The 25,547-nt window shown below is 37.5% G+C and overlaps 1 protein-coding gene across 10 annotated transcripts in view; it reads left to right on the top strand.

Moving 5' to 3' along the window:
* LCORL (ligand dependent nuclear receptor corepressor like) overlaps positions 1 to 25,547 on the top strand; it is an 83,177-nt gene that overhangs the window by 16,863 nt on the left and 40,767 nt on the right. For 9 of the 10 annotated variants that reach the window (XM_027891190.1, XM_027891196.1, XM_027891188.1 and 6 more), the window contains exons 2-4: positions 11,367 to 11,432; positions 17,511 to 17,590; positions 17,817 to 17,946. In XM_027891190.1, the coding sequence (XP_027746991.1) occupies positions 11,367 to 11,432; positions 17,511 to 17,590; positions 17,817 to 17,946 (276 nt within the window). Of the gene's footprint in view, positions 1 to 5,052; positions 5,084 to 11,366; positions 11,433 to 17,510; positions 17,591 to 17,816; positions 17,947 to 25,547 lie in introns of those variants that run through there. The other variant, XM_027891192.1, reaches the window with a different exon arrangement.

Below are 25,547 nucleotides of genomic sequence, written 5' to 3'. Positions count from 1 at the left end.
ATTCTTATTGGCATAGAAGATGCCAATAAGAAGATGGAGATGCTTCCTTTCTCACTGAACCTTATTTTTCTTGCTGTGATTTATAGTACCTGAATGTAGAGTAGATGTCAATTGCAGTCTTGATTTAACCTACTAATTTTGTTTCCCCTGTTGGCTGCCACCCTTTTCTTTGAAATTGTAATCAACTGGGGGGAAGGTACACCATTTCCTCGTTTTGTTTTGCCTCTGAGCTATGGCCAGTGTCAGTCTCCCTCTTTGTGTTCTGCTTAATACTTGTAACTGCTTAATGTTGTAGCTAGTTCTTTTGATGTACCTCTTAGTTTTTGGAAACTGTATTTCATCACTCTCTTCATCCCCACAATAAAGCACAGCATAAAGGGTTGAAACCAAAGATTTTTATCCTAATTTAAAAGTAGCCAGTTAAAATGAAGTTGTTCTGTAGTCTCATTTCAAGTTTTGGTCCCCCGTCTCACTGGCAGCAGCAGTGTACTCCACTACATTAGTTCTTGGAGTCAAGATTTGCAGAGAAGGACAAGCATCTTTTTTAGCTATGGTTTGGAATTTGTATTGGAGTCTAAATAGAGGATTTCCTCCCTTTCATTTTGGAATCTCTGGTATGTTGGTTCCTGTTTGCTTAGGGAACTGAATCAATATGGTAAAGAAAATGAGTGTTTTAAGTTAAATGTTTAGAACTTTCTATTATAGGAATACTTTTCTTTTTAGTGCTGTAAGCAAGAAATGGATTCAGTTAAACAGCATATTCAACAGAAACCCCCTCCTTACTCTACTTGTATGCAAAATTTGTCTTAAATTTTTCTGCAAGGAAAATTGGCTGCTTCTTAACCTGAGAATCTGGCCAAGATTCTATCAAATAATGAATTTTAGGAATAGCTATTCTGTAGTGACATTACAAACAGGAAAAATAAAATCTTTGAATAAATATATATTAATTTTTGCTTCTGTTGTCATGCTTCATGTCTTGAGTATTCTGTCTAGCAAGGTAGTTTTTTTCTTGCCACTTTTATAAATGACAGAAAGGTGATTGACTGTTTCCTTATTGTTTTGTATATTTTATTGGGATTTTTTTTTTTTATCTCAGTGTTTCATTTGTTTCATACTATGGTCAATCCTTTCCAGATTGTTGTGACGGTAGATTTTTTATACAAAAAAATTATTAGAATCAAACCAAAACAGACCACAGTCAACAGCAAAAATTCTGTGACGTGGAGAATTACATCAATATGTCAAGACTAAAATTATTAATCCATCTATTGCTAGGAGGGCAGAAAGGACAGCTGCTGAACTGTGGAAGGAAGGGAGAGGTAGAAGAAACAGCCAGAGATGTTAACACTTAAATTTTCTCTGTTAAACACACTGTTCCACTCTTATAAAATGTTCAAATAACTGTCTTCTCTGCAGAGTGTTCTCATCTAACAAGTTGTAAGAGAGCTGTTGCTTGTATCCTGATTGTGGGATAAAGGTGATTAGGTGTAGTAAAAAAAAGCATGTAATTATTTAATACTTTTTGAAGTTTTGATTTAGTGCTACAGAAAGCTCATCAAATGTTTTCTGTATCAATTGAGAGTGGTCTGATATATCAAAGGACTTGGTGATGACTGAGTAATAAACACAGGTCTTCTAAGGGTCTTGAGTTTCTGATGCAAATAATTTTATTTTCTTGTCACTTGGAGGCAGGAGACCATGTCTGTATTTGGAGACAAAGAAATGCAGTTCAGAGCAGAAAACCGTTTTTCAGGAAAACCAGTTGTCTTCTGTAGTGGCAGATATGGTAGACAACAGAGTGCAAACAACACCTTAAAATGTAGGAGTATACTTCTGAAGGTTGTAAGTTAATATATTAGAAACTAAAAGATGACAACACTAGCTTGAAGTCCTTTTCCTATAAAAGGGATAATGTGTAAGAAAGACAAATGACTTTTACCTTTTTAAGTAAGACAAAATACTTCTTCCTACTCTTGCCCCTGTATTAGTGATACATAGTATTTATCAATAAATATTGAAGCTCTATTCATAGAATCCCAGAATATGCCAGTTGGAAGGTACCCACGAGGCTCATTGAGTGCAGCCCTTAGCCCTGCACGGGACCATCCCCCAAGAGTCACACCATGTGCCTGAGAATATTGTCCAAGCACTTCTTGAACTCTGTCAATTCAAGGCTTGGTGCTGCAACCGCTTCCCTGGGCCTGTTTTAGTGCTCAAAAGGTGAAGAACCCTTTTCTGATATCCAGCCTAAACCTCCCCTGACACAATTTTAGACTGTTCATTCAGGTTCTGTCACTGGTCACTACAGAGAAGAGATCAGTGCCTGCCCCTCCTCTTCCCCTCACAAGGAAGTTGTAACTGCAATGAGATCTCCCCTCAGTCTTCTCTTTCTCCAGGCTGAACAGACCAAGTGCCCTCAGCCACTGCTCATACGGCTTCCTCTCAAGGCCCTTCACTGTCTTTGTTGCCCTCCTTTGGAAGCTCCCTAATAGCTTAATGTCTTTTTTTATATTGTAGCACCCAAAACTGCACACGATATTCAAGGTGAGGCCACACCAGTGCAGAGCAGAGTGGGACAGCCACCTCCCTGACTGGCTGGCGATGCTTTCTCTGATGGCCCCCCGGACACAGTTGGCCCTCCTGGCTGCCAGGGCACTGCTGACTCACATTCAACTTGCCATTGACCAGGACCCCCAGGTCCCTTTCCATAGCACTGCTTTCTAGCCTCTCATTCCCCAGTCCATATGAACATCCGGGGTTGCCCCATCCCAGGTGCAGAATCCAGCACTTTCCCTTGTTGAACGTCATATGATTGGTGATTGCCCAGTCCTCTCATTTGTCCAGGTCTCTCTGCAGGGCCTCCCTGCCTTCAAGGGAGTCAACAACTCCTCCCGGTTTTGCGTCATTTGCAGAGTTGCTTAGTATACCTTCCAGTCCTGCCTCCAAGTCATTTAGGAAGATGTTGAAGAGCACAGGCCTAAGATAGAGCCCTGCAGAACCCCACTAGTGACAGGTGGCCATGTTTGATGTTCCCCCATTCACTATTACTCTCTGAGCTTGACTTGTGAGCCAATTGCTCACCCACCACATGATGTGTTTTTCCAGCTGTGTGCTGGACACTTTGTCCAGAAGGATCCTATGAGAGGCAGTATCAAAACCTTTATTGAAATCCAAAGAGGTTACAACTGTCTTCCTTTGATCAACTAGTTGGGCTGCCTTGTCGTAAAAAGCGATCAAGGTTTGATAGGCAGGACTTTCCTCTCATGAAGCTGTGCTGGCTCTGACCAATGACTGCGTTTTCTTTCAGGTGTTTTTCAGTACCTCCCAGAATAATCTTCTTCATAACTTTACCCAAGCACTTGAAGAGAAGCAGTTTTTTTTTCAGAGAAACTGTGACTGGTGCTTTGTCTGGCTGGGGTACTTATTAAAAAAAAATTAAAAGCTTTCCTAATACTTGACGAACCTAATGAAGCTACATTCTGTCTGTGGCATGATTGTTTTAATCCAAGATAGCTGACTTAGTAATGCAGACTACAAAACTTGCTTCAGAAGTACTCTTGTACTGGGCCAAACTTGATAATGCGGTCATGAAAATGTGTAGAATGGAGGAGAACTGAAGTTTGTCATTTAGATATAGTACTTTTTTGAATTACATGTCGTTTTCAGAAGGATCACTTTTTAGGTGAGTGAAGGAGAGCAAACTGCCAAGGCAAGAGGGGGAAATCTTGTAAATCATTGCTCTGGTGTGGAAGAACCAAGCTTATGGCTTTTAATTGCTTATATATTTTCACATATGAAGGGAAATTTTTACTTCTCATGGTATTGTCAGTTATGTCAATGAGTTTGACTCAGAACTGTGTGTTTGTGTGCTGTACCTTCATATGAAACAATTTAAATAAAGTGTATGGGGGCAATGGATGCTAGTCATTAAGGAGGTTAGCCCATTGGTTAGGGCATAAACCAGTGTGCAGGATCTGTCTTTCTATCCTTACTTATCCATAACCCAATGTGATTTTTAGTTTCTGAAACTCCTCATACTATTTATGTAATAGTCCTCCTAGGTTAAGAAATACCACCTCAAAATATGGGTTGTATGACTTCAGAATGGTAACAGAGTTTATATGACAACTAGGTAAGTGTTCCAGTGTTCAGAGGCAAATGCATAAACAAGAACTCTTAGTTCTTATCAAGTCTAACAGTTAAGTAAAGTAGCAGTAACTATTATCACACCAAAAATAAAAGAAGGTAGTTTCATTTTAATGCCGTGTCTGGCAGTACTCTGCTCAATCTCAGTAAATGTAATCCTGTTCTTTGGATCTTCCTAATTGCATTTTAAAGACCATTCCATAAATTTTACAGCCTTCTAAGAATTGAAATCAGAAGCTCTGAACCTACTCTCATATTAGTTTTGATTTAAAAAGCAGCCTTAATGGGCTAAACTCTACACTACTTAGAATGTGTGCTTTTTTTCTGTTGAACTTTTCATTGTTTTCTCTGCTAAGATTATTGAATAAATTCAAAAAGCAAGGAAGATACATAAAGCTTCCTTGGTAATGTTTGTTACTTACCAGCATCTCAGATAGGAGTAGGGGTGAGGCCTAATTTTACTTAAGAAGCTAAATAACAAGTGTTTTGGACTTCAGTAAAACAGCTTGAACTACCATAATTCAGATGTGATTCTTGGTATAGTAAGCCACAAAGTGGAGGGTGATGGAAGTTTCTGGGATAAGTTCATTTTTAGGCATGCAGAAGTTGTGAAGATTTCAACATATGCATCTTTTTTTTTCAGCTTTGATAGGTGAGTTAACGAAGGTATGTTTTACAGAGTCTCAAGATCCTTTTCTTTGTACATTGCCTCCAGAGGCTGTAGTGCTTAAAGCTTATGTCTTGTTTCCCTGTAGTAAAAACACACGGGCATGCTCTTTCCTTCAGAGTGGTGTGCAGCAGTCTTACCCTGTGCCTGTCTCAGGATATGCTGTAAAAGAAGGGAAGAAGCAGAATTTCCTTTGCACTCAGAATTTTCCAAATTCTTTAACAAGTCTCCAAAGTGTAGTTAGAACAGTTGGATCTCATCTAAAAGGTAACCTTTCAGCATTAATATGAAAACTAGAGCAGTAAATATGAATAAGATGAACAGTATTGTTAAGTATCTGCCTCTTCTATTTCAATTTTTTCTGTCTGTGCAAGGACTATTCATCTACCATTTCTGGTATGCATCCAGAGGTATGAATAAAACAGTCTTTATGGCTTAGAAAAATATCAAATCAAAAGTCAATTTATTTAGAAGTATTTTCACTGCAAGCTTTTATCAGTTCTTCTCTCATACTTACCTAAACTGGAAAAAGCTGCAGCAGATCAGAGGAAGAGAGAGAAAGTATCAGTGAAAGGTTTTTCTAGGTGGCTTGTTGTGAAGTCACTGGTGTGATGACAGTCTAAATTACAGTGCTTTTAATAGGTTTTTCCATCACCATTTTTTTGGTATTTTGAACTCAGGGGTTACAGCACGGTAGGTAGTTACATGAATTACCAGTTATCCTGTTACAAGTGCCTAGGCAAGTACTGAATATGGCCCTTGCAACAGTTGTCATTATTATAGTTTGCCTAAGTCTTGTGAGGCCCTTCCTTGAGATTTAGTATTATTGTATTCTAACACTGAGTTAAAGAATAAGTAAAAGGCTTTTTTGTAAAAAAATAACTAAAAATGATTACATTTTGGTAAAATGTCTCAAATACAGTAGACTTTAAAAAAAGCCTGAGCATTGGATTACTTCTGAAACAGAAACATGGAAATAGGAAAGGAAAGATTACTTGTGAAGGAACGAAGACTCAAAGGTTAATGAAAATATATTTCATTTTATGAAATGGACTTGCCTTTGAAAAGAACATACAAATACTGGAGTTAATATGGCCATATACAAGACTAGGAGAATCAAGAAATTAGTATGGTATAGACTGTACCAAGCCTATCAAAAGCTTTTCTATACAACCTGTGCATATACTACTCTTCTCTTTCACAGCTGTGTGGTAGTTACCTCTCTTATCTTCAGACCCACCAAGTGGTGCATTTGAAATCAGTACTCAAATGCCAGCTTACACTTATTATATGATATTTATTCCTTTTTTGGCTGTTCTGCTAACACACAATTTGAGTAATTCAGACTTGTTGAAAACATACTTGCAGTCTCGGTTGTGATCAGCTAGAGGATGTGGGGAGGGAAGGAGGAGACTGGTAGTTAGAGAAGGTGTTGAATTCAACTTTGAGGCTGAAGTAACTATTTTGTCTCAGAAACATGATGGAGATAAAGCATTTGGAAAAACAGTAGGCAATGTATAGCTAAACCTATCTGACATCAGTTTGTATTTTATAATTGTTCAATTGCTACATCAGTCCAAAATTAACCTAGACCAACCTTGTTTAAAAATTTCTAAGCGCACTTCATGATTTTCTCTAGGCTCAGTGCAACGTAGAATATTGATAGTTTCTGTGGAGACAGGGACCACTGGGCTTTTTACTAGTTTCTGAATGGAAGCCGCTTTCGTAATAAACAGCCACGCTGCTGCTGCTCCTGCTGCTGCTGAGGAGGAGAATGAAGAATGGCTCTATCTGGTCATACAGTGAGAAAAGAGTCCTTGTGTGTCCTTTAATACCTATAAGTGTTTATAAATTGCACAATCTGGGAAGCTTCCATAGAATGTATCTATTTAATTATTACTCTGTTTTATTCATTACAATGAATTTTACAGCCTGTACTGTTTATGCATGGTGGCATACACTCTCTAATGTAGATAGGCTTTTAGGATGTTTCAGACACTAAGCAGTTTACTGTGATAAAACATTAGGGCAAACTTAAAGTTCTTTGAGCAGCTGCAAGGTAGCTTCTCTTTAAGAAGATTTTATTTTAAAGCTGTGAAGGCTTCCTTTGGATTTAATAATTATGTTTTAAATCTGAGTAAACTTGTAGAGACACTTAAAATACTGGAATCAATTCACGAAGTATTGTTTTTTTAATTACTCAGCAGTGGTAATTGCTCTTCGCTTTGCAATTCCTTTGACTAGTAGGATAACTCAGTAAAACTGTTGCCATAGGCCCTTGGCCCATTTAACGTTTCTCTGGTTTAGACAAGGTAGTACAGCATCCTACTTCTAGTTCTACTGTGGTCCCCCTGTCCTGGGAGAGGGTTGTAAATCAGTGACCGCTAAGTCCAGGGAAATTATTCAGCTACTCAGGTTCCTCACTGCCATGTTGCATTTCCAGCATATGTCTTGGTGATTGATTTTTCGTGGGAGCTAAGGCTGGTGATTGTGCAGCCTTTTTTCTTTGCTCTTGATTGGCAGTCTCTAAAGTCTGTAACAGATGTTCACCTGGTTGAATCCTCACCTGTAGATTTTCAACTATCCTTTAGCCCATTCCACACTAAGACTCCATTTGTTCAAGTTCTTTGTATAAAGTCTAAGCACTGTCCTTGACTTTCTCACTTCTTTCTTAAACTGCAGTTGTGCAGTTGTGTGAACTGTCTCACTGTACTGTGTACTGCCAGTAAGATCATTATGTGCTTGGTTTTATAATCCCTCGTGCTTGCTTCCTGTGCTGAATGCATTCATATACAGCTGCTTAAGGTGTGTCCCCGCTTATGCCACTTGTTCAGGGAGACTGTAAGGTCCTCATTGTGTCTTGTCCTATGCATTTACCCTTTCTGCTGTTCTCTTCCTCTCTAGGCTTTAGTCTCCACTTTCCTGGCAAACCTAGGTTGGAAGACCTCATTATGAGGCAAGGCTGTTAGCAGTGATTTGCACAGTTAAATGGATCCTGTCTTGCTCAAGTTTTCTGTTTCTCAGAGCTGTCTTAAGAGATGAAGTCCTGCCTGCAGCCACATAGTCAGATGTTGATCCACAGGATGTGTTCGCCCTAACAAAGTGTTCCCCCTGGATCAGCACTTGGGCTCTGTTATTTATTATATTGACACCTGGTGTCATTCACCATTGTCCGTGTGCTCCTGTAGTTAGCTCTGATCTGCTGAAGATCACCTTTGGCAGTATCACAGTGCCCAGGTAGATGGGCAACAAATGATAATATTGCAATGGCCAGATTTGCCATAAGAATTTCTCTGCAACACTCCACGTTTGGACCACAGGCAAACGGCTGAATCTGTAAGCCATCCAGTTGAGCTGCTGTGCAGAAGCCCCATGGGATTCTGCAAGTGCTGTCACCTGTTGCTTCCTTTTAGTGACCTTGGCTGTTGGCCCATGGGTCAGGCTTAGATGCCAAACCTGACGGAACTTGTTCCTGGGCTGTTCACCTTTGCAGCAACCAAATAGCTACCGATAGAAAAAGAGAGCCCCCTTCCTGTTGCTGGAGATCACAGCTTCATCCTCCCTGCTTCCGGGAGTCCCTGTGAGGTAAGAGTAGAGTTGGTAGAGGGGGTGGTGGGGCAGGGTGAGAGTTAATGTAGGGGATAAAAACCTATTCACAACTTTTGTTCAGAAAAGCAAATGATGGAAACTTGTAATTGGACTAAGAGACTAGCTGTATCACAAATCTCTGCTTATGAAGACTTTTGGAGGAACCTGTCTTGGATCATAAAGGGTGTCAGATAATGAAGAAAGCTCATATTCTTTCTATATGAAGATATGAGAAGTAAGACAGCAGAAGAAATTTATTAGAGATAGGAGTGTGGCAGATTGGAGTATTGCAAGTTAATAGAGCCAAGAGTGTTGCTTTTCAGTTCACAGCCAGGAAGTATCAGATCTCAAGTAATACTTTTGAAAGGCAGTTTGGAATCAGATAGGCAATCACAACCACCAAGAGACAGAAAATTCTGTAAAATTTGGAGCAGATTTTTTTCAGTTAGTGAATCATGAGAGGTATAAGCAAAACGTATTTCTGACTGGTCTCTGTAGGCTCTTCAGGTTCTGGAGAGTTCCAAAACTGCTACTACTGTTTGCATACGCATATTGACTCAAGAAGGAGAACAAAGGTTTATTGAAATGCCTGTGTTGAGGTGGTTACATTTTATGAAACAGTGCCAGCACACATTCATCAGTAGCTGTATTAGAAACTAAGATTGTGTCCTCATGTTTAGGCTAAATTAAACTTGTATCAATCCTGCTGAAAGGCACCAGAAGTACTTTGTGGAGTGTGGAAGTAATACAGGTGTTTTCTGGGAAAATTTAAGGTGTGGGAGAAGATATTCTTCTGTTGGATTGTAAAACTAAACGTTCTTTTTAAAGAAGGTCTCCAGTATCCAAAGGTGAGGAAGCAAATGATCATGCAGAGTAAATCTGTTGTGGGTCCATGGAGAAGTTCTGTAAGACTTGGAAGAGAAGCAGTTGGGCAGGATGGAACTAAGTTTGGTGAATTAGCAGAGAAGTGGGTTGGTGTGTCCTTTGCTCAGGGCAATAAAAAATAATGTTTTTGCATAGACAGGAGCAGGCAGTAAGGCAGGCCAGATAAGGACAAAAGTAAAAGCAGAAGCAAGTAACACCCTCCATGGGGTGGGGAGGGTGGTAAGTGTCTAATGAGCAAGGAGGTTTTGGATGCTGACTGGGATGGTAAACAACCTTCCTGTTGTTTGATTGACAAAGTGCTAAGAAATAGGAGTTGGTATTTACTCTTTTGAAATAAGCAGAATTGTCTCTAAGAGATGCTTCATTTGTTTCTTTACCCAGTGACAGTAATTTGCCAGAACCTAACTAGCTGCTGACCTAAAGTGGCTTGTAATTTTTAACATTATTGATCATAGCAATGCATAATAGTGTGTTTTATATTTCCAATCTGTTATGTCTGGAGAATTGCTATCTTAACTTCAGACTTCATCTCTCTTGCCTTTTTCTGTCAATAACACCTTGAAGTCAGAAGAAAGAGGAATTTGTGCAATGCTAATATGAGGTGAATTTGTATTACATTGATTCTAAGAGTCAGTGGATAATGCTTGAGGGTAAATTTTAGTGTATGCTTGGGCCTTGGATTTTTGCTTTGTGTTTTTTTTACTGTATAAAAAATGTGTGCATATGTACTTGTGAGAGGACAGCAGGTTTAACATTTAATTTGTGTCCTCTCATAGGAATATAATTGTATAATTGAGTATAATTGTAATTGATTGAATTTCATTATATAAATATAGTCCCTATGTTAAAATTATTTTATAATGCAAATTTTAACAAAATCTGACTTGTCATGCCGAACGGCTCCAATGTGTTAAGATAGCTTCCCTTTCTTACTGAAGATACTGTACATACTTATTTTCCTTATACTAGTGTGCATACAGTTTAAACCAGAAAGTAAATGTAACTTTTGATGAGAGAGCAGGATGTTGCGTTGTCTTAAAAGGCATCACATGATGAGTAAATTTTATGATTCTAAATGTTCTCTGTTCATGGTAGTTGCTTCCTGAAGATTTTGGTGTCTTTTATGTGGTGTGATGATAGAAAAAGTCTTTCAAAGTTCTGTAAAATAGCTACGCATATGATACAGACAGGCCTTTAGTATAAGGAATGAGAACCTTCAAATGCTGCTTTGAATTATCCTCTTATTTTCAAGTAAGCTTATTATTTGGAAGGAGAAAGGGGGGCACTTGGAAACTGCTTCTGTATTGAACAAAACTCCTGTTATATTGATGATGTAAATTGTCACCATATTTCATCAGTTGTCATGCACCTCTTTTTTGGGTTTGTTTTTTTTGTTGTTGTTTTTAGTTGGGTTTTTTCCAATCATTTTATTTGCTCTGTGTCTCTTCTCCCTTATTGCAGTATGTGAAATTTACCAAATACCTAAACAGACTAGCTGGTAAATCTGGAAAATAATTGGATTTATCTAATCCTCAATTTTAAAACGTTTTTGTACGGATACAGAGGACTAGGGAGTGCTGTCATGGTATCAGAAGCAAAATAAGCTTGCTTTTTTATATTTGTAGGAATATTAGCCTACTCAGATTATGTAATTTCAGGAGATCATAAATGAGAAGTTTCTGATATTGAAGGTTTCCTTTTTTTTTTTTTCCTCTTTCACCTCTCCATGCATGACTCTGATTCCCAGTGTAAGAGAGAGACTACTTCACTTGTATAGAGCTATGATGCTAATCCTCCCACCTTTAAGATTCTGTGGTAGCTATTTTAAGTCTAATGAGGTTGTTGGGGCATGGCTTAATAGGCTGATTGTGGGCAGATGGCAGTTGCCTTGTCTTATTTTTAACTCCTAATTCTGTTGAGTAGTACTATAGTGGAAGAAGTAAATATTTGTGTCATAAATTTAACAATTTTTGGGATTGCTCTCAGAACTTGAGAATGCTTCTTGCCAGTGCTCTCGAATTTGCTTTATTTGAAGAGACTTTTGATTGACTGTTTTAAATGTTTCTTTTGTCTCCAGGTTTTGAAAGTATTTTAGAAGGGCTTTATGGACCAAGGCTACGAAGAGACCTCAGTTTATTTGAAGGTAAATTAGCAGCTTTTAGTGCAATGACCTTAACTTACTGGTTTTTCTTTTAGCTAAAGGTAGTTTAAAGTTTAAATTGAATTCTAAAAAGGAACTCTTTCTGTGCTTTTCTTTCCAATGTTCATTTCATGATGTTCTTGTCAGTACTGTACATAAGCAAAACACTCAGTAAAAAGATACCTAGGTTTTGTTCCTGTATAGGGAAATTTAAGATTAGCTAAGTTTTCCTGAGAGGTTGTCATGAGAAAGATTTACTCTTCTGGAATATTGCTTCTCCTACTTTGTTTTTGAACATCTTTTAGAAAGGAAAGACAAGCTGTTCAGCTTCCTATTGACATTAACTGTGAAAAAGAAGGTGGTGGTTGCTAGTTTGGTCTTTTAGTGGTCAAAAAAATTTAAGCTTTTTGTATTTTTGTGTGTATGTGTGTGTATATATATATATATGTAAAATGTCTTTATTAAATATAAATTCAACTTTTTATTTTTATATATTTTATATATATATATATATATATATATATATATATATATATATATATATATATATATAAGAAGTTTTAAAGTCTGTTTATATATATACCTTTACCATTACCCTTTAGTCCAAATGGGTTTGGTTTTGCTGGAATAGCTGTCCATAACATCTGAGTCCTTAGTTAAGTATGAAATTATTTATTTCTCTTTGATGAGGACTATCCAGCAAAAAATTGCTTTGAAGTGTTGAAAGAAGTGTTTTGTCAAGTTAATTTTATGGCTTAAAAAAAAAGTTCTTTCTGTTATCATACCTCCAGAATGTTGCATCTCATTTCTTTACAATTTGCTATTGGATACTGTAATTTGTAAAGCTTGTAACTTAGGTAGTGCTAGTACATGAGGCAGAGTGGCATGTTCTGTATATCTTTCCTTAAAAGAGTTTTGGAATGATTGCTTTAGCTCGGTTGTGGTTTTGTCCTCTTCATAAATGTGCAAGTTCCTTGGCCTGTATCATATACATAACACAGTATTTTCAAGGGGAAAGGGGGGAACTTGAAATACTACTTTGCTGATGTTTTCAGAATATTTTTTCCTGTCTCTAGCTAAGCATGCTAGTAGTAAGACATGAAAACATTTAAGAAATATATAAATTTGGATTAAAGCTTGTTTTCATGAATAGTGCTCCCATCTGCTATGACAGGCAAGCACATTTGAAAAGGGAACAGAATATTATCAAGTGTACACTGTCTTTTTTTTTCTGGTATGTATTGGACTTTACGCTGATTAGCGGTTAAATTTTTGGGGTTTTTTGCATCAAAGATTTCACATTCTTTTAAAATAAGGTGCTGATTTTTATTTTTTTTTGCTTTTGTGTCAGAAGGCCGGAAGTACTGTGCTAATGACCAAAATCTAACAGATAATGAAACTGAGATACAAAGTAAATAATTTCCCTTAATTAAGAAATACAGCTGGTAGAATCAGAACCCAAGGTTTTAAACTCGTAGCAATGTGCCTGAATCACTGTATCTTTTAAGATTTTTCCTCATCATAACCACTAAACTAATTCTGTCAACGTGCAGTGTTGTGGCTCATTGGCAAAATTATGTTTCCTCAAACATTTCTCAAGAAATTATGGGGCTTTCTTGTGCAGAAGTGTGTGCTGCTTAGCTACAATAGCATTTTTTCTCTTACATTGTTGTCTTTATCAATTGTGACATGAAAAAAAATCACTAATGTCCATAAAATGCAACATGATTGATGTATTTCCTCCTTAGTTTTGTCTCAAAATAGTATTTGATGTATAGATTAAATTATTGTACTGTATTTTCTCAAAGTTACTTGAGTGAATAATAAATTTTAATGACAAATTTAAATGGTAAAAGTTACACTTCAGTTTTACTAGGTTTTTATGCTTTTCAAAGAAATACCCTTTTTTCATATCTTGAATTTCTTGTACATGTAGGATTTATTTTGGTCTTACTTAAATAGTTCTTGTTGTCACCATTATTCAGCACCAGGTTTTTCTCCTAACTGCTTTGGTAGTGCCGCTTCTGGTTGCAAAGGTGTCAAGTTCCATATCTTGGCATCTGACCTTGGTCATTCTCTGAACTGAGGTTTCTTATGTCATTGAATCTTTAGGGCTTTCTAATCCTTTGCTTATACATATTTTCAGCTAAGTAGATTCACATGTAAATTGTTATTCTTTACATTCTACTTATGGATATTTAGCTAAACTGTTAGAAAGCTTTTCCTCTAATCAGCTGGTATGTGTGTACTTTCTTTTTTTGGGGATTAGGTGCTGGGGTTCTATTCTCTTAACCACAGAGTAGAAGCAGTGGCTTGTGGGAGAAAAGCAGCTCTCATTGTTCTTTATACAGGATGAAAGGTTTGAGGGTGTGTTTTATTTTTCCGTACGTTGCTCTGGAGTATTTATAGCAGTGAACAATTATGTTAGAAACACAAATCTAATGTAATTTGAGTATTTATGAAATTAAAAATATGAAGGAACTTGATAAACACCTCAGTTGTTTTAATGTACTTACTAGGAAGCAGTAGTGCTATATGAAAAGAAAGAGGGTATTCTGTTCAGGATTGTCACAAATAGCTGGAAAAATTCTTGGGACATGATTATAATCAGAAAATACTGGAAAGTAAGGGTTGAATTTTTTTAAACTATCTTGTATTCAGATTTACTGGACAACTATTTCATATTTTAAGAGGTAAACATGGAACCTGTTCAGCATTACATATGTCTGAATTAATTTGCTTAATTTGGTATGACTCCTTGGGAAAAATAGTTTGGGGAAGCAAAGATTTGAGTGCCCTAAGAAGTGAAAAAAAGTAGTATTTTTTTGTCAAAGTTCACCATTTTATTCCTAAGAAACAGAAATAAGCTTAACAAATTTTTACTAAATGACTTTGGTTTCAGGTAATAATCTGTTGTTATTATTTAATATTCAAATGCTCTTTGCACAGTGTTAACAACTTTTTCTCATGGGCTGACAAGCACCGTAGGTTGTCTACAGATCTTGCATCATCTGACCCCAAGTAAGATAAAAGGGGGCAAGGATGATCATCATTCTAAATTGAAAGCAGCCAAGGAAAGTTTGTTCTACTTAAAGTTCTGTCTGTACCTCTGATCTTTCCGAGATGCCTATCTGTAGTTAAAAACTTAATACTGATCTCAGTGTGTTTCCTGTGATGGTGACCTGAGACTGCTGGATGTCTGGCATTTGATATATCTTATATATATCTGCTATCTGATGTCAGCTTTGCTTAGCTCACTGGCATATTTAATGTGTCCAACATGATTTATACTGCTTTGAATAAGTTTAATGTTGTGTAGAGCTGATGTTTCTCAAGGTTTGCTTTTTGGCAGTACACGCGGATTGCTCTTTAGTTTGACTTTTAACAGTGGAAATTCAGGATTCCAAGGCAGAAGAATTTGTCTGAAAATACAAAACCTGTCTTAGAGTTATATGTAGAATCCCAAGGTCGGTAAATAGATTTTTCATGGTTGCAAGGAAAACCCTGAGCTTTGTGTGAAGGAATAGTGCTGTTTTTTTTTCATCTGTGTACATCTTAAAGGAATAACTCTTAACAGGCTGCAACAGCTAGATTAATTAAGCAAAAATAAGTCAGTATCTCATGTTACTGTCCAGTCAAGAAAAATCCCATGTCTGTCTTGATCATCAGCTAACTAACCTGTAGAAACTGCTGGTTTGTATCCCTGGGAGCTTATAATATGTTAATACAAAATTCTGTTCTTAATTAGTATTTTAGAGTTGAGTAAAATAGATTTTAATAACAATATGGAGTTACCTGGGTTGTGTTCATGCTCAGCTGAAGAACCTTGTTTTTTCAGACTCATTTTATTTCTGATATTCTGAAATAATATCTTTGAGAAAAAGTAAAAACTCAGCAGTTGTGGGGGAAGGTGGGGGATGATGAGCAGTGGGAAACCACCCTACGAACAGCAAGGTCAGAGGAGGAAGAGGGGAGAGAAGGTGCTCCAGACACCGGAGCAGAGTGTCTTGCGGCCCATGGAGAGGACCATGGTGAAGCAGGTAGAGCCTGCAGCCCATGGAGGACCACGTTGTAACAGGTATCCACACTGCAGCCCATGGAGGACCCCACACTGGAGCAGGTGGAAATGCCCTGAAGGAAGCTACAGCCTGTGGAGAGCCCATGGAGCAGGCTTCTGTTGGGAATTGCAGCCAATATAGAGAAGCCCATGCAGGAGCAGGTTTTCTGGCGGGCACTGTGGGCCTGCTGAGTGGTCTCTTCCTGAGAGACTGTGCCCTGTGGAAAAGACACATGCTAGAGCAGTTCATGAAGAGCTGCAGTTGTGAGAAGAACACTGGAGCAGTTTGTAAAGGCCTGTAGTCTGTGGGAAGGATCCCAAGCTGGAGCCGGGGAAAAATGAGGAGAAGCAATCAGCAGAGAGGAACTGTTATGAGCCTGTTTCCCATCCTCCTTGCGTGGTTTGGGGTGAGGGAGGAGGTAGAAGACTCAGGAATGAAGGAGTGAAGCTGAAGCCTGGGAAGAAGGGAAGGTTAGGTGGTTTAGTGTTTTCCCTTTCTCATCATGCAAATCTATTTTTATTGGCAATAAATGAAATGGATTTTTCCCAAGTTGAGTCTGACTTGCCAGTGACAGGAATTGGTAAGTGTAATCTCCCTGTCTTTATCTTGACCCACAATTTTTTTTGTCTTATTTCCTCCCCTACCGTCTTATTTCCCCACCCTTGCCCTGTTGAAGAGGGGGAGTGACAACATCACTGGGTTGGGGGTTGGCAGCCAGCCAAGGTCAGCCTACCATCATGTGCTATTGAAAGCAGATAATCTCAAGAACCTGCCTAACAAAACTGTGATTGTAATTTAGTGGTACAGAGAAAAGGAGGAAACATACTTGGTAATTAATAATGGAGGACGAAAAAGTTGTTTAGGTTGTAAGTGCATGAACTGGAAATGAGCAGGATGGAGAGGACCTTGGTGTATTAGTTAATCATGTTTGTATTCACCTGCCAAGGCTCTGCAGCAGTGATAAAGACTGCTGCATAACTGGGATTCTGTGGGAAAAGTGCTGCCTACAGTTTAAGGAAGTCTGGTGTAAATATAAAAGACATCATCTTGAGATCTTGGACACCCGTGTTTGGGAAACAGGTGTTCAAGTGAGACCGGTGCAGAAAATATGGAATTGAATCTCATGAGAGAAACCAGGTGGACTAGACTAGCTGCAAAATTAAATGTAAAGGGGATAACGGTATTCTCTGTAAATACATCAAGGTTCTAAATGGCTAAAGTTCATGGGTATAATGTTGCCACAAAACCAAACTGGAATAACTTGCCAATGTTTTTATTTTAAACAAGAAATTAGAAGCTTAATTTAACTATTAGCACAGTTCATTTGGGAGAAGCTTTAAAGCAATTCCTGATTGGGAAGTGAAAAGTATAGGTGGAAAACTTCTTAATTTTTGAAATAAAGCTTAATAACTTGTTTGGAGAAAATAGATGATGTGTTTCCATTCAGTAGAAGACTGGACCTGATATAGGCTATATAAATTTAAGTCCTATATTCCCTCTAGACCAAAGTACATTTTCAGACAAAACATATAGTTATTTTTTCTAGATAAATCAAGCTCTGAAAGTGAGTATAGGGCTTGGATTTACCTATGGTGATGATATCAAATCAATTAAAATATTTTAAGTAAAATCCATGTAGCTCAAATGGCGAGGAGTTCATATTCTAATTCCTAACTTAATTTACTACAAGTTTGCACACTTAGTTAAAAAGAATGATGTCTGCAGTTCAGAGCTTTATTTACAGTATTCAGATACCTCCAGTAATTATGACAGGTAATCAATTGAATTGCATGAGTTTACCTTTCCTTTTAAGAAAGGTACTCTCTACTATTTGTAAGTTGAACTGTACAAGTCAGACAAGGCTCTGGAAATATGTGAAGAATAGAATATTATTGAATGCACTGTACCAGTAAACACCACATTGTTGATGGAATTTACTTAAGAGAACTGTAGGATGTGTATTTTTTTTTCAAAATCCATTTTTACTTGTTTAAAACATCCAACTTTCTTTTCTTCCTTTAAGACTGTGAGCCAGAAGAGCTAACTGACTGGTCTATGGATGAGAAATGTTCCTTTTGTAATTTACACAAAGAAACAGCCAGTGTAAGTATGAACATTATATTAAACATTTTTCCCTAACACCCATTTTTTGGTATGAAAGTAAGAATCAGAGAATTTAATTTTGCAGATAAGTTAATTCTGCATTTTGACTCAAGATAGAACCAGTAAAATCAAACTATTTAATTCAATAGCTCAATAATTTCATTGTATATTACACTACCAGCAGACTAACTTCTGAGAGATGTTATGAGCTTCATATCTTTTCTAGGATCGTGCATCAGTTATCGGTTCTTCACAGTCAACGCCTACAGAGGAACTGTCATCTCAGGGCCAGTCCAACACTGATAAGATTGAATGCCAAGCAGAAAACTATCTAAATGCACTCTTTCGAAAGAAAGGTAATAAAAAACTTCTTTTGTGTTAAGAAATATGGCAAAAATCTAGAAGAATCAAATTATTCAGGGGCGATTTTGATTCTTAAGTATGTTTTTATTTATCTGCTGAAATAGATGTTTCTGCTGTTTCTTTTCCTTATTCCTTTGTTTTTTTCCTAATCTTTTTCTTTGCTTACTCGAATCACCAAATGAGGTACTACTCTTCCTACTTGCCATTTCTCTTATTCCTGTTGCATTCTGTGTTATTCTCTTGAATCCCTGTCCATCAAATTGTATTGGTTTGGGTTTTTTTTAACATGAGCTGCTACTTTGTCTTCATGACAACTTCAGGTGCCATTCTATGGAATTTTAGGCATTTAAACATTTTCTGTTACTAAATTCTCACTTCTGGTTTTCAGCAGGATAACAGTTTTAGGTGAGAGAATGTGTTTTGCAGATTGCAAAATGGAATTTGGGATCTTGTTATACAAAAGCTGCTCCTTCAAATACATCCAAGTTGGAGGTTGAAACTTCTTGTCAAAATACAGTTTTTAGTAGCTCATCAATTCTTTGACTGTTCTTTGGCACTCAGCAAGTTGTAGCAGTACAGGAGTGACTGACAAGTCAGCTTGGTTCATGAAAGTTACTTGGTTATTCACCATCAATGGCAGCAGAAATACTCATTTTCTTCCTTAGCTTCCTGGGAATGAAGAAAGGTGAATGAAGCTTTTCTTGGTAGCTACAATTTTCATAGGTTTTTCTTGGGGTTAGTAGGTGTACTTGGATGTCAGAATAGCTGAGTATGGCTAGGGTGACAGCCCTCTCTTGCTTTTAACAAAGAATTAGTCAGACACATTCTCTTCTTCCACATAGATGGGAGAAAAAAGCAAAGTTGGTTTTCTCCCTTTTATTTTGCTGTAGCAGGAGAGATTATTATGCCCTTGAACCTGGGTTATATGTAGTGTGCATCTATTCAGTCTACATTTTACTTTTTTGCATTTTAAAGAACTTTATGTGGAGTGCAACAACATTTTGAGTGTATCTTTGTTCCTTGTCTTTCTTTAAAACAAGCTATTTTCCATTTGAAATAAAATGTCCAGTGAAGATGGCACCTCATTACTTCTGAAATTCTTATTATTTTTTCATCTCAGGCCCAGTTGTATGGCATCTCCCTAGGCAGGTATTTTAATTCCTTCATTATTTCTACTTTCTCAGATCTCTTCTTGGTCTTGATGTGTACAGTGTTTTCGAACGTTCACCTGCTTTGTGCTTCTGCTGGAGATGCTGCCTTTTGATACTCCTTGAGAGGAACTTTTATCATGAGAGAAGTGAAACTTGGCACGACCTCACCTTAGTGGAGTCAATGACTTAAGTGAAGTTTTTCACAAACATTTTACTTTTAGCATCTTCCTTAGGTGTTTTGATCTGCCAGGTCAATCATGCTACGTTAAAAAGGTTTTGTCTATTCAAAAACAAAACCAGTCTTTTCCAATTGTTTTTGTGATTCTCTGAAGGACTTCTGTATTCTTGGGAAGGAATTTTCTAAGAATATTGCTTCAGTTCAAGTTTTAGCAAAGTCTTTTAAGTTACAGGAAGTGAAAAGCAGAAAATACTGTAAAGGGCATGTGAAACCAATTTAGGAGGTGTTCAAGTAACTGTTTTGAATTTTAGGAAGGAAGATAAAGATTTTTACTAGAGAAAATCCCACATCTGCTTTCTGAATTTCTGTAGGTTTTTGAGTTCAACTATCAACTTAGGAAAAAAGGAATAAAAAAATGTTCAGTAATTGCTTAGCTAAGGAACAGACCTTATACATGATACTAAACCAGATATGCTTTCATTGTCAAAAGAATTCAGAATTCTTGGTTGACTGTCTTTGAAATGGAGTGACACTTGTTTGGATTGCAGACTCCTCAAGATGATATACTCTCTTACTATTATAACTACCATAGTTTCATTTAGACCTCTATGAACAACTTCTAAGACCAATGAGCAAATTTGAGTTGGATTTGTTGGTCTCATTAACCTTTTATTTTAGAACAAATGTCTGGATTGTTTAATTTGCTGACTAGTTTTGGGGGAATTTGGTTGTGGTTTTGGCTTGGGGTTTTGAGGGTTTTTTTATATTAGGAAACTAGTTCAGAATATCTCAAAACATGCAGCCATGTTGTATCACTGTCTACAGCATACAGCCTTCAGACATTCCTAGATGACAACTTGTCTGTAGAATCTGGGACAAGGGATGATAGAATTACTGCCAAGATATGTAAACTCCGGAGATGCCGTGAGTGACAATGTCTTCCTGTTAGGAACCCGACTTCACTATGTGTTAGTGAAAGACCAGTTTGGTAGTTGGTTGTCTGTAGAAAAGTCCTATGCTCAGCAGACACCTCAGCAAAGCCAGAACGATTCTTGTCATCAGACATTGATTGTCCCCATTAAAAAGTGGATCTGAAACCCAGATGCTTTCTTCCCAACTATAACATCTCTCTTTGCCTTTTTGATCATGTAAGCAGAGTATACTGTGGTAGTTTTCCACTTACATAATGTTAAAATACAACTGTTTTCTTTGTTAAGGAATACATATTGGCCTTTTTTTTACCATGAATATTATAGAATGTGACGTGATCATTGTTATATAGCAGAACCATCATTGCTTAAGGACTTCATCAGACATTTAGTTAATGGACTATTAATTTTCTGGGTTTCTAGTACTCTGCATTGTGTATGTTCTTAGAAGCTCATTTTTCCATGCAGTATTAATGTGACCTCTTTAAACAAAAACAAATTAAAAAGAAAGAGTCATTTACATGCATTCATGGTTGTGAATCAGGTTCTACCTTCAGGACATGATCCACCAAGAGAAGACCGAAACATGAAAAGCTCTTGTAGAGCTAAGGAATTAAGGCACAAAATTACAGGGAGAATGTTTGGGATTATTTGAATCTTTCCAGTTTCTCTGGGCTGCTCTGTCAAGTATCTTCATTGCCACATTTCCCATATCAAAATAATTTCTCTGTAAACTTTATTAAAGTTCTTTATTAATAGTTTCTAGCTATCTATTTCACGTTGCAGAATGTTTCCATTCATACATATGACTTTCTTACGCCATACCATATCCCTTAATTTAACTTACGGTTCTCCTGTTCTTTGCATAGTTCTGTCTTAGTTGCATGGATGTCATAAACTGGTTATACTTTTTGGACAGTGTATATATAATTTGACAAACCTATGAGAATGTAATTTTGCACACATAATCTCAGACTTTAAAAGAAAAAGTGTTACTTTCTGAGTTGCAGTTTTTGAGATGTACACACTGCTTCATCCAATGCCTGCAGTTCTTTTTTATTAACAATTTTAAGAAATATAATTTATCCTTTCAAAATCTGGAAGTTGTGCTGTAATCTGAGAGCTCTGACACAGCTTGTGCAGTAAGCTTGTATTCAACAGCCTTGCTATTCCTCCTTAAGTTCATCAGGAAAGAATGCATAGCAGGTTTTCAGCTGCTTTCTTAGGGAAGTAAAGCATATTTTTTGTGTTGACCACCTGCCTGCCAGTGTTACTGTCCTCACTGACTCTGAATTTCTTGGTCATTTTTAATTATATGTAAGAATATTCTTAGGAGATATGACTACATATATAGTAATGAGAATTGCAACCTGAGTAGAGGAAAGAAAAACATGGAATGTTTGCAAGAGCAGAAAACAACTACTCCTGTTTGTTGATCAGTCAAGTTAACTAAACTAACTGCAATACATGGCTCAGAATAAGTTATTGTATTCTGGTTTTAACTTGCCAGTTAAAATGACATGAACAATTTTATGAGTACAGCTAAGAATATTGCTGGGACAGTTTAGTCACTGTTGAGGCAGGGTTGTTCTAGAAACACATGGCCTTTTTCTGAAAAGAGGAAAGGTGGAGTGAATACAGGGAACACGCTGATAAACAACCAGGTGTTCTTAGTCCTGCTACTCACACAACAGCCTTGTAGGGTACAAGGAGGATTGTGATTCCCTGCTGCTTTTCATTGCCTTTTGGTATTGTATCATGAGAAAAATTAGGTCATTAGTTTGACTTTTTAATGAAACATTACTCACTTTCAAGAAATAGAATTCTATTGTGGAACACTATTTTGGGAGCTTTTAATTCCTTGGTCATTGTCCTGCCAATGTGTAACTCTGAACTGTCAGTCACATCAGTCATTATATTGTACATTGCAGTCTAATAATCACACACAATATGCAGAATAGTTAAGAGTATGAATTTGGATAGTTACAAGCTGGTGCAACACATAAACTAAGTATTAATCCTAAATGTGAACTTTGAATTAAAATAAATCATTGCAATTAGTCATAATTACATGATATTTATTACTGTCTTCTTATGCATTCTGACTGTAATCTTGAAAAATCACAAGCAGAAAATGTTATATTGTACAAATGTGTCATTTAGCCTTTTTTAGCCTAATAACATCAGGTTACAGTGAGCTGAGAGAAAGTAGAGGAACATTGGAGCTACTTTTTACTTCAAATCTTTAAAGATCCATGGACTAAATACAGATGCCTTGTGTTTTAAATCAACTGTGAAAAATAGGAGTTTAAACTAATGTAGGCATGTAGATTTAAAACTTTTTAAGGAGCTATAATCATGACTCCTAATGAAACATCTTAGAATAAAGATTCTTCAGGTCATACCAAGTATATCTGGTGCCATCTGCTGATAATAATTAAGAAATATTTGGTAGTGGTACGAAGGTCAGAGATCTGATACCTCTCTTGCCCCAAAATATGTTTCATTGCATTTAAGAATTTTATATGACTTATTACAATTTCTCATGCGTAGTGGAACTTTGCCATTGGGAATCACAGAATGGGTACGATTAGAAAGGACTACTCTGGGTGATCTGGTCCAACTTCCCTGCTCAAACATGGCCATCCTCGAGCACATTGCCCAGGATTGTGTCCAGATGGTACTTGAATATCTCCAGTGAGGGAGACTCCACAACCTCTATGGGCAGTCTGTTCCAGTGCACAGTCACCCGCACAGTAAGGAAGTTTTTCCTCATATTCAGGTGGAACTTTCTGTGCTTCAGTTTCTGCCCATTACCTCTTGTCCTTCTGCTTGACATCACTGAGAAGAGCCTGGCTCCATCCCCTTGACACACTCCCTACAGTGAGGTCCCCTGTCAGTCATCTCTTCCCAAGGCTGAACAGGCCCAGCTCCCTGTCTTTGTACAAGAGATGCTCCAGGTCTGTTTTCACTGCATACTTGTATAATAATCAGACTTACAGCCATTGAATGCAAGTAATTAGACTTTATATAACATACTTCAAGTGTGTTTTGATAACTTGAGTGTTACATTGATAAAAGTTGCCTTTACCTTAGTAGTTTGTTATTTTTCAAGCATGTGTACTGTGTAAAAAGAATATAGTTATGAAACTGTTACTTTCTTCTTTTGAGATCTTACAGCACTCATTTGTGTTCTGTATCATTTGGAGAGCAGTGGGAAACTATTTCTAACTTCAAACTACTCTAAATTGCTTCTTCCTCATAATACAAGTTAAGCATCCACAACTTCATTCTCCATCAGGAAGCAAACCAGCATTAATAGTAATGGATCAAAAGCAGATTTCCAGCAACTCTGAATATAAATACAAACTGAGGAATGAGATGCTGGAAGGCAGGGCCACGGAAAGGGACCTGGGAGTCCTGGTCAGCAGTAAGTTGAATACGAGTCAGCAGTGCCCTGGCAGCCAGGAGGGCCAACCGTGTCCTGGGAGGCATCAGGCAAAGCACCACCAACCAGTCAAGGGAGGGGACTGTCCCACTCTACTCTGCACTGGGGCAGCCTCACCTTAAATGTTGTGTGAAGTTTTGGGTGCCACAATATAAAAAAGACATCAAGTCTTTAGAGAGCTTTGAAAAAAGGGCAACAAAGATGGTGAAGGGCCTTGAGGGGAAGCCGTATGAGGAGCACTTGAGTTCACTTAGTCTGTTCAACCTGGAGAAGAGGAGACTGAGGGGAGACCTCATTGCAGTTACAACTTCCTCATGAGAGGAGGAGGAGGGGCAGGCACTGATCTCTTCTCTGTGGTGACCAGTGACAGGACCCAAGGGAATGGCCTGAAGTGGTGTCAGGGGAGCTTTAGGTTGGATATTAGAAATGGTTCTTCACCAGTGGTTGGGCACTGGAACAGTAAAGTGGTCATAGCACCAAGCTAAACAGAGTTCAGGAAGCATTTGGACAAACTCTCGGGGTGTCCTTTGCAGGGCTAGGGGTTGGACTCGATGATCCTGATGGGTCTCTTCCAACCTAGAATATTCAATGATTCTAAGACAGAGTGAAAGCCTTTACAAGGGTGCATAGCAGGATAATGACAGATTACAGACAGGTTGAAATTAAAGGTCCCTATTTATGTAAGGTAAAATGAGGACAGGCAGGCAGTGGAACATGCTACCCAGAGAGGTTGTACAATTTCCATCTGTGAAATACTCCTGACCTAACTGCATAAAGTCCAGAGAAACCTGATTTGACCTCATAGTTGACCCTGCTTTGAACAAGCAGTTTTACGAGAGACCTCCCAAGGTACTTCCAACATGATTTACCATTTAATGATTTACATTATAGAACAGTCAATGTGATAGCAACAGCATTTGCATTTATGGCAGTTAATCTTAGACTACCTGAGTCTGACCCTGTAGATTGAATTTGCATTAGCAGCAAGAGCACTTCAGATGCATCCCTGGAACACATCTTTTGGATCATATGCTCAGAGATATACACACACACATACCCCCCGTATTACCTTTTTAGAGTAAATTAACTTAGAATCTCTAAATTGCCAATAGCTATAGCAGCTGAATATATGAGAAATTCTGCTGCATTTATTTTTCCATAGGGAATATCTGGAAGTTAAAAAAAAAAAAAAAAAACAAAAAAAAAAAAAACCTAATGCTGAAGAACTTGTTAGAAGAACAAAAAAAAATCTTTTGTTATTCCATCTAAGTGAAAGATGACTTTGCTCCTAATGGGAAAGCTGACTTCAAGTGTCTAAGAGCAATATATGCTTGGCCATTACCAGTGTGAACAGTCTAAACTGGAATAGGAGGCAGTAGAAACTTGACAGTTCTGAATGAGTTTTGTTGTGCAGTTTTATAATAACTGATGCACGGGATGGTGATTAATAAGGAGAAATTTGTTCCAGGCTTTTGTGTCTTTCAGCTAATGGCAGGTGTCCCCTGCACTCTCTGCTCTTTTGCTTGTTATATCCTGGTGTGATCTGTGCCTTTAAAATAACTTTTCTCTCCCATTTGCAGCAATGGTCCCCTGTTATCCAGAAGCCATTGAAGTAGTTTTTCTTGGGTACATGCAAAAAAATAATTTCTCTATATAAGCAGGGTCACTCCAGACCAGATATCTGGTAGACTATTCAGTATAATACTATGATTATATTATCCTATGTAATATGATAATGTTTTGTATAATTAACTTTGTATGAGTTTCTTGATTACAGACTGTCAGATTTTTGTTTGGGTTTGTTTTAGTGGGTTGTTTTTTTTAAGCTAAGCTATTGATCAGTAGTTTTTGTTGTCTAGATATAACATTTCCCTCTCATGCAAACACT

This window comes from Empidonax traillii, unplaced genomic scaffold, assembly GCF_003031625.1.
Source record: "Empidonax traillii isolate 1590-97213 ecotype Southwest subspecies unplaced genomic scaffold, ASM303162v1 scaffold312:size2399984, whole genome shotgun sequence".
NCBI classification, from domain to species: Eukaryota; Metazoa; Chordata; class Aves; order Passeriformes; family Tyrannidae; genus Empidonax; species Empidonax traillii.
This window is presented reverse-complemented; position numbering and strand designations above follow the sequence as displayed.